An 18,845-nucleotide genomic window follows, 5' to 3' on the forward strand; every position below is an offset into this window, starting at 1 on the left:
GGATTAGCGGCTATTAAAGGCTTAGCGGCTATTAAAGGATTAGCGGATTAGCGCCTAAAAGGCTATTAGTGGCTTAGAAAAAGGGGGGGGGGGCGAAAAAAAATCGGAACACTTGCAAGATGTTTTTGTCTTGCAAAGCAAGCCCATAGGGAAAATCGTCTTGCGAAGCAGCTCAAAAATGGAAAACCCTTTCGTCTAGCGGGTTTTCTGTCTTGCAAGGCATTCGTCTTGCGGGGCACCACTGTACTTTATTGCCTTGTTTCTGATGCTTGGTTTGTACTGTACCCTAGATTTGCAAACAAGTGCTTGCAGGGTCCGACTACTGCCAGCTTATAAACCTTGCTTGTGGCACTTGTCCTGGCTGCCAGTTTGTTACAAAGTTCAAGGCCCCAAACCAGGCACAAGCAAACTCGACCCTCCAGATATTTTGGGACTATAATTCCCATCATCCCTAGCTAACAGGACCAGTGGTCAGGGATGATGGGAGTTGTAGTCCCAAAACATCTGGAGGGCCGAGTCTGCCTATGCCAGCCCTAAACAACTCAGGTTGCTTGAGAGAGAGAGCCTTTATGCACCCAGTTTATACACCCAGTTAATCGCTGTGGTCTGTGGGAGAGTCTCTCCTGCAAGCTCCAAAGACCTCAGGAGCCAACTTCGCAGTAACTCGGAGCAGGGCTTTAAGTGTGGCTGCCCCTGTCCTGTGGAATGATATTTCTGTTTGAGATTCTGCAGCCTAGGGTTGCCATATTTTAAAGAGTCAAAACCTGGACCCCTACCACCACCATGCTGCATCTCCCTCGCTTGCCTCCTCCCTGCCAGTGACCCCGTCCTCATCCCCCTGCTCACCCCCCTCTTACATTTGCTGTCTTCGGCTGCGGAGGCCTTGCACCCAGTGGAAACGGCGCAAGGCCTAGCGCATCCAGCGGAAGCATTGTGAGGCCTTGAACAGCCCTGGCAACTGTGCAAGGCCTAGCTTGGCACAGTGGTTGCTGGAGACAATGTGAGGACTAGAGTGGCTCCTGGCAGGCTGCTCCAAGGTCCTGCTGTAGCGCTTCTGCTTCTGGGGTACAGGGCCCTCCCAAACATGCGCTGTGCCACACTAAATTTATTTTTAAAGAATTAGCCCCCCCCCAACCCAGACATTTCATCTAAAATGAAAAAATCCCCCCAGATGGGATGCTGGCCCTAAAAATGAGGACATGTCCAGGAAAACCCATAAATATGGCAACCCTACTGCAGGCACCCACTAACTGTATTTTATGGACGCAGACATTTTTGTTCAAACAGGCTTTGATCCCAGCTGGATGAATGGGTCTTTATCAGGAGCACCTGTTGTTGTTGTTGCTGCTGCTGCATTTTCACATATGTGCAATAACAAATAAGCACAAACCATGTAACAAAACAGAAGTGACTTGATTGTGCATTCTGTTGAGAATATCACAATAGGCAACCTGGTATCTCCATAGCCATGTAAAAGGCAGACACAATAATAACCTGAGTTCTTAATCCAGTGGATCTCTCCCTAGGTTCCTGTGAGTTTGAGGTGGCTTTCTTGTTTGGTCTTCATGCAGCGAAAATGAAATGGTTGCCATAATGCATAACAGTGTTTTAATTACCTTACGTGTACAACGCCTTGAGACAGTGGTTTTGAAGGTGGATAATACATTAATTGTTAATAATAATAATAATAATAATAATAATAATAATAATACGTGTGTGCAGCAATTTCAGCGGCATATCACAGCCCAGAAGGTTCCAACAATTTTAAGGGCTGTAACCAACATTAGTCCTACTCAGGGCAGAACCACTGAAATTAACAGACGTGGCTTTTAATGCTTTAAACTATCTAACTCTTTTTTAAACTGACAATGTCATTGTTTTATTCTGTTTCATGAACCACTTTGAGGTTACTCCTTTTATAATCAAGTGGCATTTAAATTTTATGAAATGCATTTACTTACGTAATCACAACTTTACACAGATCATCACTCACTCGATCAACAGAAAGGTGGCATGAAAACTTTGCTTACTGGCTTCTGGAGACTCTTGCAGGATCCCAGACGGCCCCACGAGATCTCGCAGAAGCCTCCAAAGGCCTTGCATAACTGTCCCAGAGCCTGGGTAAGTAAGGCAGAGGGGCTTCAATACCTGCTTCTGTGAAGGGCTGTACTTAAGCCTTGCTTATGAGGTTCTTTGGACAGTCATCCAAAGGCTCTGGGAGGTTTTTGTGAGATCTCATGGGGCTGTCTTGAGGTCTTGTGAGATTGGGGCTGTTCAGTATAGAAGGGCTTTTCCAGGGGTTGTTCAGACTTTCCTTTACGAGCAACCCCTGGGGATATAACGTAAACCTTGCACAACTTGCAATTGCCCTGCAAATAAAATAAACGAAACAGCTGAGCTGACAGGCGGGGCTGAAGCACCAGCAACTACAGATCCTCTAGAAGCCTGTGAAAAGTCTTGCCAGTCTCCGGGCCACTTGGCCTTACCGGTTGTTGCCGCAGAGGATGGGCTGCAGCCCAGCCCAGAGCTGGACGAAGGCCGAGCACTGCCCTTGGGGGTTCTCTGTGGGTGCCTCACTCTCCCCCTTGCCCTCCTCAGCGCTGGAATTGGTGCTGGAGGTGAAGTTCCCGGTGGAGCTGGTGCTGTTGGAGGTGGTGGTGGGTGCTTTGGAGGTGCAGGCCCCCTTGGGGAGGAGCTTGGCAAGCGCCGAGAGGATGTCCACGTCCTTCAAGACGTTCTCCATCTCCATCAGGTCCTCCAGCACAGTGTGGAGACGGTTCCTGGCCGCCGTGCTGTTCACCTCGTCAAGTTTCAGCTGCGTGAGAAGGGCAAGGGAGGAGTCAGCATCGCCACGGGATTTTGGCCTTTTCACAGAGCAGATTCCTGCCCCGCTCCATCCCACAAGAGCTCAGCAGGGCTTCATGGGACCCTCTTGAGCAGCAGACATTACCCACAGACCACCACCACTTGACAGACAGCCCGTAACCAGGACTATTTTAAGCCTCTGCCAGTGCCCTAGCAATAGACTGCCTCTAAACATGGGATGTTCCACATAGCCATTGATGGGAATATCCTTCACAAATCTGTCAATGGATCGCTTTACCCCATGTGTGCCCACTAGACTGCTTTGATTTATCTTAACTGGCATATTGGCACAGGTGCTACATAATAGTTGTTCTGCATTTGTAAGAAATTGATCTTTTAGTGTGGCATCACCCACACTTTGGAACTCCCTGCCTGCTGACATCAGGCAAACTCTTCACTGTAACCCTTTTCAGCACTTGCCCAAGACACTTTTGTTTAGACAAGCCTACCCAGGCATACAGAATGCTGCTGTGCATTTGAATCTGTTTTAGTTTATCACTGATTTTAATTATACTGTCATAACTCTTGTTACGTTTGCTTCATGATACTTTTTTCAGATTGCATCCCGCAGCAACCCGGAAGTCCCGGAAATTGTTACCTCCGGGTTTCACCACTCGCGCATGCACATGACATGTGCATACGTAGAAGTGGTGAATCGCAGCCCATGAATGCGCAGACGCGGGTTGCGTTCCTTTCAGGTTGCGAACGGGGCCCTGGAACGGTTCCTGTTCGCAACCAGAGGTACCACTGTATTCTGAATGTTTTAAACAGTTCTTTTTAACTGTTTTCACTGATAATTTTATCATTCAATTCTTTTTGTAAACTGCTTTGAGGTTTTTTGGGTTTTTTTACAATCAAGCCATATATACATTTTATGATATAAAAGTATTACACAAATTAATTTAGGAGATTTCTAGCCAGTGGTTATTAACTGTGAGAGCTAATGGGACTTCTACATATGTTAACATTATACCTTCAAGCACCAGGTGCTGGGAACAAGGTATGTGGAGGGGAAATTGCTGCCTCCATGCCCTGCTCATGAGTTGCCAAGGGATATCCTGCTGGATAGTGTAAAACAGGGGTGGGTGATCTGTTGTCCTCCAGATTAGCCAAATTAGACTGCAACTCCTGCAGTCCTTGCCCATTAGCCATGCTGGCCACGGTGGATAGGAGTCAAGCAGCATCTGAGAGGGATATAGTGACCCTTCTATAAAAAAAGCTTGCAGTATTTGGGATTTTTTAGTTTGAGGGAAAGAGGCGACATGATTGAAATTCATAAAATTATGCATGGCATAGAAGAAGTGGATAGAAAAAGGGGTTTCTTCCTCTCTCATAACACTAGAAGTCATGGACATCCAATGAAGCTAAATAGTGGAAAATTCACGCAGTGCATAAACTATGGAACTCCCTCCCACAGGGTGGCAGCAATAACTACCTACTTGGGTGGCTTTAAAAAATAATGAGGCAAATTCCTGGAGGAGAGGGCTGTCAGTGGCTACTAGCCACAATAACCATGATCTGCCTCCATATTCAGAGGCAGCAATGCTTTTGAATACCAGTTGCTGGAAGCCACAGGAAGTGAGCGTGTTGTTGCGCTTGGCTCCTGCTTACAGGCTTCCCATTGGGGCATCTGTTTGGCCTGCGTGAAAAAAGGGTGTCAGACAAGATAGGCCACTAGCCCAATCACCACTGGCCCAATCACGCAGCACATGTTTATTTTTAAATGGAGCATTAATGTGCATGTATGAAACCTGGAGAGCCTTGAACCACAGTGCCAGTGGCTGCCAGGAACAAGAATCAAGCTAACAGATCTTAACAATTTCCCAGTGGTTTGCAGTTTAGCTTGAAGGCAACCCCCTTGACGAAACACATTGGAAATCAAGCATCTGAGCTGACAAGCAGAAAAGTTGCATGAGATGCCAAACACTGAGCACCTCATCCACGCGGGCACAGACCCATGTTGTCACTGCTGCCAGAAACCTGGGATGGTGTATGTATGCGGATCCCTCTCCATCCTGCACCCACCTGGCTGATGATCTTGTGAGCATCCAGCTGCTCCTTCAACTCGGCAGCCAGCTGTCCAAAATACTCCTTGCGCAGGCTGGTGCTCTTATTGCAGACGGTGGCTTGGTATGCTCGCAGAAGGGGGAGCCGGCTCTCTGGAACAATCAGGATGCGCCTCAGCTCATCCTGGTTCTGCTGGCAGGTGAGGCTCTCCAGCACAGCTGCCGTGAAAAGGATGCTCTGGGAAAGGGAAGAGATGAAGGACATCTTTACCTGCAATGCTGGCAATGATTTCTGGTCTGCCCCACTTGGACATTATGCCACTTTGAGCCCTCAACACAACCTGGGCCTTAACTCCTCAGCTGAAGACAATAGTAGGATTCAGGGCTGGCCCACGTTGCTAACCTGCCAGGATACAGAAGCAGCTGAATGGCAGTGCTGGAGTCAGGACAGTGCCCTCCGTCACACCCAAAGGCAGAAATAATGCTAGCTTAGGAGATAAGGAACAGAAGATGCATGGCACGCACAAATCTAATCCTCCCAACACCTTGCAGCTGATCCCTGCTCACTCCCATGTCTATTGCCTGATACAGCTATCCCACTCTACCCAATGGGAGGGTCCGCCCTGACAGAATGTCAGCCATGTCGCAGAATGTCAGTGAAGTTTTTTTAAACTTGGGGAAGGGTGAGCCAGGGAAGGCTTACAGAACAGCTGCTATGAGTCCCAGCTTGGGAGAAAGGAGGGATATTAATAAATTATTTATTGTTGTTGTTGTTGCTGCTGCTATTTCTTGATAGCCTGGCTTTTTCCCAGAACTGGGACTCAAGGCAGGTTAAGAAAAATTAAAAGAAATGCAGATGAAACACGCAGAACTAATGACATATAAATGATTATGGTTTAAAAAGTAATTAGATATGTAATGAAAACAATGTGAATGAATGATTAAGTAATTACATCCAGATCCTGCTTTATAAATGTTTGCTAAGTTAAAATTCACTTCTCTGAACATGATGAATTAGTATCCAAACCTCACGATACAGTACACACCACAGATTCAGATATTCCAAGAGAGAGCATTTCTTACTTCCTTGTTTGCTTTTGGCTGGCTGGCTGAGGAATGGAGGGAGGGAGGGGGAACTATCAGACAGATCAGAGAGCATTTTTTCCCTGGGTTTTCCTGGGTGTGTTCTTTTGGGGCTAAAATTGTGAGGTTGGGAACGCATTAGAAATTTCCCCATCAGAATAAAAGGAAATTGTCAATTCTTTAAGCGAAGGCTCTTCTAACAAACCATTTCCAAGGAACACATTGTGTTGGGTAAGCAGGACTCGTGTGTATGGAAGGAGTGGGTGACTACATTGCAAAGAGCCCATAGATGGGGTGGTATTCTACGAAGTTTTACTCAGAATGGACCCACTGCAATTAATGAGCATGACTATGTTTAGGTCCATTAATTTCAATAAGTAAAACTTAGCTGCATACCATCCAATTAACCCCCCCCATAAAAATACAGTAATAGCAAAAATAGAGCAACAAATATTTTATTTTTTTTATTGCAATTATTTGGCTGTCTAGTAGCATTTGCCAAATCTGGAGTTCTCTATAAGCTTTGGACTACAATTCCAATCAGTCCTGGCCTGTGTGTGAAGGTGGGGCAGGTGGGAGTTGTACTCCGAAGTATCTGTAGGACAGCAGGTTGAAAAAGGTTGCTTTAAACAAAGGTGTGTCTACAGTGATGACATTTTTTGCAGAGGAATCTCTTTTGTCCTTTCTGTGTATTCAACTAAAACACGACTGATTTTCAAGTTCCCTAAATGCAGGAAGCTTGAAAACAAAAACTGATCTTACTCTGTTCTGGAGGAAGATAAATCAAAACCAGTCGCAAGTTATAGGGGGTCAGATCTTTATTTCTTTTGCTGTCATTTTCACTAGTTTCTCACATAAAGCTGTCTTGAGCACCTCCAAATTGGGGAGCCCAAGGACAAGGTATAAATAAGCACCTTAACAAGGAAGGAAGGAAGGAAGGAAGGAAGGAAGGAAGGAAGGAAGGCCTTGCAACAGGTCCCATGCAAAGGAAAAAGCAGTTTACAAGATGTAGCTGAAACTACACTGAATTATATGGATTATGCCCCAAATAGAAACCACCAACTTGGATCCACCACTCAGTTCCAGCGCAAGGTAGGTTGTTGGGTTATCCTGCCCAGGAGGTACCAGTAGCCCCCACCCTGGCTACTTCCCACCAACCAACACAAAGTCCTGCCTCAGTCTCTCACCTCCATGTCCTTTACAAAGGTTTGGGGGCTGTAGGTACTGGAAGACTCTGTGGTAGGGCTAGCAAGGCCCAAGGCGTGAGAAAGGAGGTGCAGGAAGGCCTGCTTGTGGGAGCCCTTCTGAGGATGGCGCAAGGCCTGGCGGACCAGCCCATCTTCTACGGTCCTCCAGCTGCCGAGAAGACTTTCCTGGTAAAGAGAAAAGAGGCGAGGGAGATTAACAAGAAGAATAAAGCCTTAAAAGCTCCCTGCCTTGCTTGTTCCTTTTCACTTGGCTGGGGAGGGAGGGTCCCAGACAGATGGACAGACTCCAGTTGCAAGAGCTGAGGCTGTTGGGTTATCCCAGGGACTGAATGAGGTCCCATTCAAGCCTCCCTATCTGGCCCCCAGGACCACACTTTTCACCGGCCTTGTTCCACAACATCCTTGAGAGCTTTTGCCTTGCTGGAATGGGCCCTTCAATTGTGAACAAGTTGCTTGGATAGAGATGGCTCTGACTTTTGCATGGCTGAAATGCAGGCTACTGAATATGGCTAAGAGCCACATCTGTTTCTGTTTGTATTTTTGCCTCTCGCCCTGCCCATTCTTGCCTCTGGCCGCACCCAGCACTCATGCAACCACTCTGGAAGCTTGTCTGTGATGGAATGCGGGTCTTCGGCTGAAAATAGTTCTCCATCACTGAGTTAAAGGCACAGCTAGTCTGCAATGAGTGGATCTTGGCTACACGCTTCAGACACCCAGAGGGGCCCCAAAGGGCCCAGATAGCCCAACCTTCTATGTAAGAACCCTGTTAGCTGGCAGGCAGAATGTGACTCATCCAAAATCAACTGGCAACCCACTGTGGTCTGTTCCTGTCTACACCAGACCACAGGGCAACCATCTCACCTCCAAGTGAAGAAGCTTCTCAGCTGTGCTGAATTGGTCCCATGGCTCATGGAAACCCTCTGCGGAGACCGGAGAGGTGCCAAAAAACAGTCGGTAAACCTGGAGTGGAGAAATAGTTAGCTGATCATTCTGGCACCTTACATTCTTGGCAGAGCTGGCATTCCAACAGGGGTAGTCTCCTCTCCCCCCCTTTTGAATAGGTAATACCCCTCAATTTCTACATTCCATTCATGAGTTTCATTCCACCAGATTTCAGTAATGCCTATTAGGTCATATTTGTCATCCAGTACTAAGAGCTCGAATTCTTCTTGTTTGTTTCTCATATGCTGTGCATTAGTATAGAGAAAACTGAAACAATGAATACACTGCTGCTCCATACACTGCTGCCTCCATCTCCCTCTGAAGAGAGTCACATGTCACCACCACATGTCTCTTTCTTCTCTAGGGGGTGACAGGAATTGTTCTGTACACTGCGCCTTCCACTGCTACCTCAGTGTGTTCTGGGGTTTGCAACTGTTGTTCTTGCTCCTCTGGCAGAGAATCTGTGTCCAAGATGAGAGCATGGAATCAATTTTGCAGCTCCAGAGACATGACTCTAGAGACACAGCATGGCCTCACCTACCTCACAGGGTTGTTGTGAGGGTAGAATAGAAAGGGGGGGGGGACCACAGACACCACCTTGAGCTCCTTGGAGGAAAGGTGGGATATAAATGTAGTAATAATAAGAAAGTAAGGCTGAGTCAAAATTCCCAGGCATGGATTGGATAAAGTTTGCTTTCCCTGGAAGACAATTGTGGCAATTGCCCTTTTTCTTGTTGTTTTTTTGGCCATCCTAGAGTGAAGGTTGTTGGCCATCCTGGAGTGAAGGCAGGAAGCACCACTCTCACTTAGACGGTGTTCAGAACCAACACTCTATCATCACAGGCCCTTCCTCTGACTTCTAACATCCCTGACCACTGACTGGAGTTGCAGCTGGTTGGGGAAGGTTGCTGGGGGAGGGGGGAACTCCTGGGGGAGGAGAGAAAATAATGTCTGCCATTCCTAGCAGGGCCATAATGTAGGCAGCAGCAGCAGCAAAGTAAGCTAAGGGGGTGGCCATAAATATACCAAATTTAGAGCCAAAAATTATCTAAAGCTCAGTCTGGCAGTCCAAGATCTTATTCAGACAGGTGTTTGAAAATTAAGGTGCAGACCATGCTGACCACTGGGCTGCTGTCAGGCCAAATTCTATTTCAATTCTGCTTCCAAATGTGTTTTAATGTTTGTTTTGTTTTTAAACAGAACACCTTTTTTAATGTATTAAGTTTTTACATCATTGTGTATAATGTACGTAAAAGTAAAACAAATCAAACCAATGGAACAATAGCAAAACAACCAAAACAAACAAGGGTGGGATAACAAAACTTCAAATCAAGGGATCAGAGAAAAAAGAGAGTATAAGAAAAGAAGAAATATACCCACCTAAATGTTTTAATGTATGTGTTTAATGCATTTTAACTATTTTGTTTTTATTACCTTTTAAAAAATGTTCTCCAGCTGCCTTGAATCCCAACTTGGGAGAAATGTGGGACATGAACACATTGGATAATTACAACAACCAATAATTTAAGGTGTAGCTCTAACTGCCTGACCAACCCTAACATGCAGCCAAACGCTGTGTCAAGCTCTGGTTTCGGGAACTGCAACTTCCCCCCAGGTACCTCCTCCCCACCCCCTGCCAAATAATAATGACATACCTCTTTGAGGTTAATTTTGGACCCTGCCAACAGCTCAGCAGTCTCGTTGGATAGAGAAAGGTTCTGCATGAGGAACCGCTGGAACTCCAGCTTGTCCTTGGCAGTCGAGTCCAGCGTGAAGCCGGGGGCTGCAGGGTCAGGGGAGGAAAAGCAAAAATGATAAAGTTGAAGGGAAGGCAGGGATTGTCACCAGTGGGTTGCCACTCAGCTGTCGGGCACCAGCATTGTATGCAGGGCATTGTGGGTTCCACCCCAAGCACCTCCCTCTAATCCGCTACTTGACCCTTTTAATGGGAGATGGTGGGGACTGAACCTGCAGATTTTTCAGGTTGTTATTTTATTATATATTATTATATTATTATATTTGTATTCTGCCCTTCATCCTTAGATCTCAGGGCAGCTCACCACAAAAAATTACAATATAAAAAATACAAAATATACAATAAAAATAAGAACAAACACAAACCAATAATCCCCGTTTCCACAACACATTTAAAAGGCCATAGAACGTTAACCAGCCAAAAAAATCTACATCAGACATTCAAAAACCAACAAGCCTGCTAACCCAGCTATCCCAGCCTGGTTAACCCCCTAAAAACTCTGGTACCCCATAATTAAATACAATATACAGTGGTACCTCGAGGTGCGAATGGGATCCGTTCCAGAACCCTGTTCGCATCCCGAATGGAACGTAAGACGCATCTGCGCGTGTGCGGGTCCCGTTTTGCCGTTTCAACGCATGCGCGTGACGTCATTTTGACCGTTTGTGCAAGTGGCGAAACCCGTAAGTAACACGCTCCATTACTTCTGGGTTGCCGTGGAGCGCAACCTGAAAATACTTATCCTGAAGCATATTTATCCCGAGGTATGACTGTACTCCCATAAAGACTACCTTACACTGCGTTTAAAACCAAAATCGCATTTGGATAGAAAATGTTTTTCAGGTGGCTAGTCCTAGTCTTTATAACCCTGTACCTTCTTCCAGAAGGCAGAAGCTGAAAGAGATCATTTCCAGGGTGCGCACTATCCTGTGCTATCTCTGCAGCTTTCTAATGACACCTGGAAGCATAGATTTGATCTAAGGTGGGAAGAGTGCACCCAATTATTCTCTCCGTAGTCTTTACAACCCTGGACAGCATTGTTTTTCCCCTGACCGTGCAGCTCCCAAACCACACACACAGACTATAAGTTAATACTCTCAACCGTACAATGGTAAAATGCCATCAACAGGTCCTTTGAGAGATTATTTTTTCCGGAGGATTCTCAGAAAATATTACCTCTGCTGTGCTCTCTTCATCAGATCTTTACTATTTTCTCCCCAGGTATTGTGGTCCTGAGCTCTTTAAGGCTTTACAGGTCAAAACCAGCACTTTGAATCGGGCCTGGAAAGTAACTGGAAGCCAGTGCAATTGGACCAGGATTGGTGCAATTAGCTCAAAGCATCATGCCCCGGTGAGCAACCTGGCTGCCAAATTCTGCACTAGCAGAAGTTCCCAAAATCTAATAACATGTTACAGTACTCTAGGTTCAGTCATGTGCTTTGCCACTGGGCTACAGATATTCGCCCTGCAAGGTCCAGCCTTGGACCTCACCTGCCCGGTTGCTGAAATGAGTCTCCATGGTGTTGGGTTCACTGCTGCTGAGAGACTCCAGGTGGCGCCGTAAGGACTCCAGCTCCTCCTCCAGGCCAGCATGATCTGGATCAAACAGGTTACTCTTCTCCACCACTTCGTTGAGCCGCTCCAGCAACTGTGTTACTCTAAGAGAAAGGACCAACCAACCAAGAGTTATCACAGCTGCAAAGGAGGGGGCACTGAGCGGGGAAGGAGGAAGTGTCAACACCACACCTCCAACAGGTGCACCTGGAGCAAATAAGCTGGGCTGCAACTCTTTGTGACACTGCAGTTTTCTCTAAAAGAGGAATTCAGCTGGCTTGAAACTAAGAATGATAAAATTTTGTTCTGGGTGTTCAGGCCTGAACTGAGACAATGGGTTGCATGCGACTAAATTTCATTCAGAGTAGACTTGTTGTAATTAATGAGCCTTTTAGTGATGCCAATTAACTTCAGTGGGTCTACTCTGAGCAGGGCTACCGCTGGATAAAAAACACCAGTGACTTCCTGCTCCATTACAGGCAGAGGCATAGACATAGAAAGGGGTGTGTGGTGGGTGTGGTGCGCCCCGGGTGCCATCTCTGAGGGGGGTGACAAAATCCCCCCTGGGCAGGGATTGCCGCAGATCGCCTCGCTGATCGCCCCCATGAGCGGCCCCTGGGTGCCCGGCATGTGTGCCGCTCCAGGTGCCCAAGCTGCTGGCTACGCCGCTGATTACAGGTGCTGATCAGCTTAGCAATAATAATGTTACTTCCAAGAACTGCTGTTACGAATCATCACTGTGTTTAATTTGCATGCATTTAACCTTTCATCAAATTAGCACAGACTGTGCTGTTTACATTTTATCACCATTGCCTTTTATCATCATTTAATCCTGCCTCTTATGATTTTTCCACCTTCTGCACCCATATGTGTCAGCTTAGGAAAACAGGCCCTGCATCTGGTAGCACAAAGTCCATGCCCATGAAACCTTCTGCTGCTACCTACCAGACACTTAGCTGCTTATGTCAACACTCCTCTAAAACGCGTGTGTGTGTATGCACACAGACTTTGCATTATGCACATGGAATTTTAAATGCCCCGCCTAAAAGACCATCATTGCAGGATAACCTTATTGGCTATGTCCCCATTCAAATGTATAAATCAGTGGAACAGACACTGTTACAGGTGACACACAATACTGTCCTGCAGTTGTAAGAAATCAAATATTTTAATGCGGCAGCACCCAAACTTTGGAACTCCCTGCCTATTGGCATCAGAGAAGGTGCATTTGCTGTATATATGAAGCCTTTCTCTCTTATTTGAGCAGGTCACTGTATAATGCAGTCTTTGCCAACATGGTGCCCCCTTCAGATGGAAGACGATTCCCGCGTAGGTTAGGAAACAAAGAGGTGGACTCACGTGGAGTTGGAATATTGCAAGAAGCCAAATTCATCTCGCTGTCCATCGGGACACAGGGATTGCATCACTGGCAAGATCCCAGCAGAGGTGAGAGGGGCTGCTGTGTAGTATGCTAGAGAAGGGGAGAAGAAAGAGGAGGGGAGGCGGGAATTTATAGGGCAGGGAGACCCACAAGTAGTTCAGAGAGTAGCGCACGTGCTGGATCAGTACCAGCTAGTTAAGTTTCTTCAGTTAAGTTAAACAGTATTCAGAGAGTGCAGCTCAGAGGGTTGAAGGGTCAGAGGTCATCCTCTCCACTTAGCTCATGATGTAAAGTCAACAGACAGATACTGAATGGCTATTTGCACCCACACCCACATACAAAACCCGTGTGGCGTGACGGTGCAAACTCATTACAAAGTGGGGCATAGAATCAAGACAAAATTCTCCCTTGCATTTCAGAATTCAGTGCTTATTCAGATGCTAAGCCCATTGCTCTCCAAATTTCAAAGGTTAACATTTCTCCAAAACCTCTTTATTTCTGAGTCATAATGGAAGAGTATTTGCAGCCCCCAAATGTTTGAAATTGATGTCAAAACTGATTATTTTAAAAACTTGCTGGATTATAGGCATCCACAGGGCAATTCAACTAATAGCACACAATCCTCAAACTGCCAAATGACGCCAGCAAGCATGACGCAAAGGAAGAAAAGGAGGATTAAGGGATGCCATTGTGCCAATGTGCACAGATCCACTCACCAGACACCACTGACGGTGTCAGGTTTGGTAGCTCCAGTCTGCATCTACTTCTGACTGAGCGTGTTTAGGAGCTCAACACTAAGTTTACTTGCTACTCTCTAGGTTTAAAGTCAAAGAAGAAAAAGATCCCTGAAGCCTAATGAATTAAAATCTTGTTTGCTTCCGTGGAGAGTGAGGCAACCAATGACCTTCCATCCCTTTCAAAGGAGCATTACTCTCTGGCTGGCCAGTTAAAAACATCCTAGGGTGAAGGTAGGTTAGAAGGAAAGAGAAAGAAGGTTGGTGAGTAGCAAGAGACGAATAAGCACACCACAAACCACCCTATGCCTTCCGTATAGCCTTTGGCCCATCACTTGTAGATCTGTATATGTATTTAGTTCCCCAAACTGCAGCTAGTCAGGAGACAAAACGAGGATTGGGAATGCAAAGCGAGGAAGGAAAGCTAAGCCACAAATGGAACTAAAAGGCTGGTGGATCTAGAGTATGGTGAGCAAACCACATTGTGCACAATGGGATACCATTGTTGATGGTATCCCATCAACTCAGACTTTTAAGGCTCTTTGGTATCAAACTGTTGCAAACAGATGACTGAATCTGGCTTAGCTGCAGATTAAAATCTGCAGAGATCTTTGCTCCGCTTAGGTGCACAATTTACAGCACTATGATTTCAATAGCATCCCAACAAGTTAAGAAGGAAGTGGAAGGGTGAGAAAAATGAGGGTTAAATTGAGTTATATATTAGTTGCAGAAGTCCAAAGGGTTAGATGAGCTCATGCCAATCTGGTGCCAACCAGATGTTTTGAAGTACAACTTCTATCAGCCTCAGGCAGCACAGAGCTAGATGATGCTGGAAGCATTGGTGTGCGTGGAGAGGCTGATAGGAGTTCTAGTCCAAAACATCTGGAGAACACCAGGTTGGTGAAAGCTGGGTTGAGTCAATATGGCCACATTTCCCCAGAATAATTTGGGCAAAGCAAAAGGAGGGGGAGGAGAGAAAAAGAAAAGGGAAACTCAACTTACAGACTAGAGGAGACACAAAGCATATTTCAAAGACGGGGAGAAAGAAAAAATGAGGGTGGGGAGGAGAGAAAAAAATGTATGAGATAAAGTAAAACATTCTAAAACATAAACATCACAATAATGGCTTTATGGAGATACAACTGAAAGGTGACAATGGCTGCTTAGAAACATAGATTGTAGAGCTGGAAGGTACCCCAGGGTCATCTATTCCAACCCCCTGCAATACAAGCAATGGCTAAATAATCCCTGACAGACGGCCTCCAACCTCTGCTTACAAACCTCCAAGGAAGGAGGGTCCACCACCTTCCGAGAGAGTCCATCCCACTCTTAAACTTTCTTACTCCAAGAAAGTTATTCTTAAAGTTTTGTCGGAATCTCCTTTCTTGTAACTTGAATCAATTTGTTCAGGTCCTACCCTCAGGAGCAGCAGAAAACAAAGTTGCTCCATTTTCCATGTGATGTGACAGCCTTTCAGATATCTGAAGATGGCTATCGTATCTCTTCTCAGTCTCCTCTTTTCCAGGCTAAACGTACCCACCTCCCTCAACTGTTCCTCCTAAGGCTTGGTTTCCAAACCCTTGGTCATCTTGGTCGCCCTCCTCTGCACACATTCCAACTTGTTAATATCCTTCTTAAACTGTGGTGCACACAATGAGACCCAGTACCAGGGATATTTTTCAGCCGGAACTCGCTGGAACTCAGTTCCGGTACCTCTCAGGTGGGCAGCATTGCCATTACAAGAGAACAAGGGAGGTGTTCATTGTGAGTTCCAGCTCCTCTTTTTCTAGAAAAATAGAATGGCACAGTACTACAAGTGTCGTCTGACCAAGGCAGAAGAGAGTGATACTATTACTGCACTTGATTGGGACATAAGATTTCTGTTGATGCAGCTTCGGACAGTATTCCTTTTCTGCTGCTGCATGACAATGTTGACTCATGTTAAGCTCATGGTCTACTAAGACCCCTGGATACTTTTCACATGTCCTGCTGTCAAGTCAGGAATTCCCCAATCTTAATGTGCAATTGTACATTTGTCCCTATTTAAATTCATTTTGTTACGTTTTGGCCCAGTCCTCCAATCTGTTACGGTCATACTGAACCCTGGTTCTACCTAATAATAATAATAATAATAATAATAATAATAATAATAATAATAATTTTATTTATACCCCGCCCTCCCCACCCAAGGCCAGTCTCAGAGTGGCTTACAAGCAATAATAAAAACAAGTTGAATGATTACAACTTAAAAACAAAAATAAAATACAACATTAAAATAATGGAACATTAAAATATTAAAATGTAGCCTCATTGCAGGAGGAGAAGGAAAAGAAAAAAGAAAGAGAGGGAAGGAATCAAATTGGCTCCAAGCCAAAGGCCAGGCGGAACAGCTCCGTCTTACAGGCCCTGCGGAAAGAAATCAGATCCTGCAGGGCCCTGGTCTCATGAGGCAGAGCGTTCCACCAGGCCGGAGCCAGAGTTGAAAAGGCCCTGGCTCTGGTTGAAGCCAATCTAACTTCCTTAGGGCCCGGGACCACTAGGGTGTTGTTATTTATGGACCTTGAGGCTCTCCGTGGGGCATACCAGGAGAGGTGGTCCCGTAGGTACGAGGGTCCTAGGCCAAGAAGGGCTTTAAAGGTCAAAGCCAGCACCTTAAATCTGACCCTGTACTCCACCGGGAGCCAGTGCAGTTTGAAAAGCACTGGGTGAATATGCTCCCATGGCAGAGACCCCGTGAGGAGCCTCGCTGCAGCATTCTGCACCCGCTGGAGTTTCTGGGTCAGCTTCAAGGGCAGCCCCGCGTAGAGCGAATTACAGTAGTCAAGCCTGGAGATGACCGTCGCATGGATCACTTATGAGATATTAGCTAGCTCTCCTGCTTGACCTCAGAGCATCTACATGTGTAGCTATCTGGCAAAGCAGGTCTCCAAGCAACTGAAGCATGGAAGGTAGTGCCAAAAAGCTTTATTGCAAAGCGGTTACTTAAACTCAAAGGGGCTCCTTACTCCATGTAAGGACAACCGTTACAGCTGTGGTTGCCACCATGCTGATCTTGAGACATGAAGAGATTTCTACTGATGTGCGACTCTTTCTGGGAAGTCAGACCCCTGAGCTGGTCCAGCATCTGATCAGGTTCAGCTGGCAAAAGCTCCAAGCTCCTCAGGATCACCTGCTATATGAGATTCTTTTTAAGTGGAGGGCCTACACAGCTGGTTATGACCTTCCACGATTTGGTTTGGCTTCTTGGCATGTTATGGTCTCTAAAAGCAACAGACATCCTGAGGGTCTAGCAACTGCTCCAATGGTCCGCAAACATACCAGGCGGCAAGAACCACACATTCCTATGGATTTGTTCAATCCTCATTTAAAGTCATCCAAGCTGGTGGCCATCACAGCCTCCTGAGGGAGGGGGTTCCATAGTTTAACTATGCACTATACTAATAAGTCCTTTTTTTAAAAAAAAAAGAAAAAGTGTTCTGAATCTTCCAACATTCAGCTTCACTGGATGTTAACAATGAAGTTGTGAGAGAGGGAGAAAAACTTATCCACCCACTCTCTCCTTGCCTTGCATAGTTTAATAATTTCCTGCACCAGAGTAGGGGAGGCCTTGGGCCTGTTCAAGCTGCAGGGCTCCTCTCATGCCTTCTCTGTGCTCAGTTTCCAGTCCACTTCAAGCAGAGTGGGTGTTTCTGTTCCCTCTGTGGAATGATGAGACGTTCAACCAGCTCAACAAGCCACTCTTGGAGAAGGCTGATCATTATGCCTCTGTGTGAGTTGCTGCCCACTCTTCTCTATTCAGTATCTAGGCCCAGGGCCCTTAACTTGTGCAGAGAGAGGTGCTTCATCAGTTTTAGCATTCCAGAAGAGAGACTGAGAACGCCTCTCCAACCAAAATTCAAGAACCTGCAAGCTCCTCTGTCTTCAGGCTGCTACTGACACCTCCTCTCCCCTCCTTGGGCAAACTTGGGCTTTTGTAGGCAAACACTGAACAGGTGTGAAACATTTCACAGAGGTAGCGCTGTGAAAAAGGATTTACCCCTGGAGTTTCTTTTTAAATACATTTATTGAGTTTTATGGTTGCAAGAAAACCCACGCCGCTTTGAGTTACATATTGAAAAAGAAAAATGACCAAACAGCCCACCCTTTTGTCCAATCTGAAGGCATATTTCAGATCTAAATAATAATAATAATAAACTTCACAGGGAGGGAACCTGAACACTGTTGATGTCAATATAAAGGAAGACATGACCACAACCATCTATTAGGCAATGCAGCAGGTGTAGTTTGGCCTGCAGAGTCTTTGTTTGCATGCTGGATAAGCGGCCACACGTCACCCGCAAAAGCTTTTCTGCCCTACAGCCACATGAAGTTTTTGAGTCAGTTTCACATAAAGTGCTCTCTCCCAAATTACATAGTAGCAATTTATTTGTACATTTTAAGCCTTTGGTGTGTCCCCCCCCACTAATTTCCAACCATCTGTATTCTTGCTGCCGTGAATATGTAATCCACTAAACGTTTCCCATCATAAACCTCTGGCTGTTTCTACTGAAAATACCTAAAGAACGAACATATAACAAGAGCCCTTTTGGATCAGGTTTATGCCCCATCTAGTCCAGCACCCTGTTCTCGCCGTGGCCAGCCAGGTGCCCATTATGGGAAACCCACAAGCAGGACCCGAGCACAAAGGTTTGGGCTTCCAGCAACTGCTAACAATGCTATTTCGGGTGGTGGTTGTTTTTACAGCCCAGTATTTTCTGCTACTTCCTACAAATATCTCGCTCTCATAACCAGGCAGCTTTGGCACAGCGCCACTGCATATGCACAAAGGAGCCACGAAGTGCACATCTCCCTCCAGCAAGCAGGTGAGAAAGGTTTATCCTGCTGATTTACCCATCGTTACATTCAAGGCAAACTGCACCTGTGGATTAAGGGATCAGCTGGATCTGAGAAAATGGAAAAGCCTCAAATTTCACTCCAAATTCATTGAGGATGATGGGCTCCACATGGGGGTGGTTAACCTTACAAGGTTGGCATGTGGGGGTCTCTTTCTAGGTCCACAGAGCATGGGTAGGCAAACTAAGGCCCGGGGGCCAGATGCGGCCTAATCGCCTTCTCAACCTGGTCTGTGAATCAGCGTGGTTTTACATGAGTAGAATGTGTGCTTTTATTTAAAATGCATCTCTGGGTTATTTGTGGGGCACAGGAATTCATTCATTTTTTCCTTCAAAATATAGTCTGGCCCCCCACAAGGTCTGAGGGACAGTGGACCGGCCCCCCTGCTGAAAAAGTCTGCTGACCCCAGCACCAGAGGGCTGC

The 18,845-nt window shown here is 46.1% G+C and overlaps 1 protein-coding gene across 2 annotated transcripts in view; it reads right to left on the minus strand.

Moving 5' to 3' along the window:
• Positions 1–18,845, minus strand: part of ABCA2 (ATP binding cassette subfamily A member 2) — a 102,391-nt gene that overhangs the window by 55,386 nt on the left and 28,160 nt on the right. For both annotated transcript variants that reach the window (XM_083485647.1, XM_083485648.1), the window contains 7 exons: positions 12,774–12,885; positions 11,352–11,518; positions 9,760–9,887; positions 8,024–8,122; positions 7,142–7,327; positions 4,891–5,109; positions 2,487–2,815 (listed from right to left, as the gene is read on the minus strand). In XM_083485647.1, the coding sequence (XP_083341773.1) occupies positions 2,487–2,815; positions 4,891–5,109; positions 7,142–7,327; positions 8,024–8,122; positions 9,760–9,887; positions 11,352–11,518; positions 12,774–12,885 (1,240 nt within the window). The remainder of the gene's footprint in view (positions 1–2,486; positions 2,816–4,890; positions 5,110–7,141; positions 7,328–8,023; positions 8,123–9,759; positions 9,888–11,351; positions 11,519–12,773; positions 12,886–18,845) is intronic.

This window comes from Podarcis liolepis (genome assembly GCF_965112155.1).
Source record: "Podarcis liolepis genome assembly, chromosome: Z".
Lineage (NCBI taxonomy): Eukaryota > Metazoa > Chordata > Lepidosauria > Squamata > Lacertidae > Podarcis > Podarcis liolepis.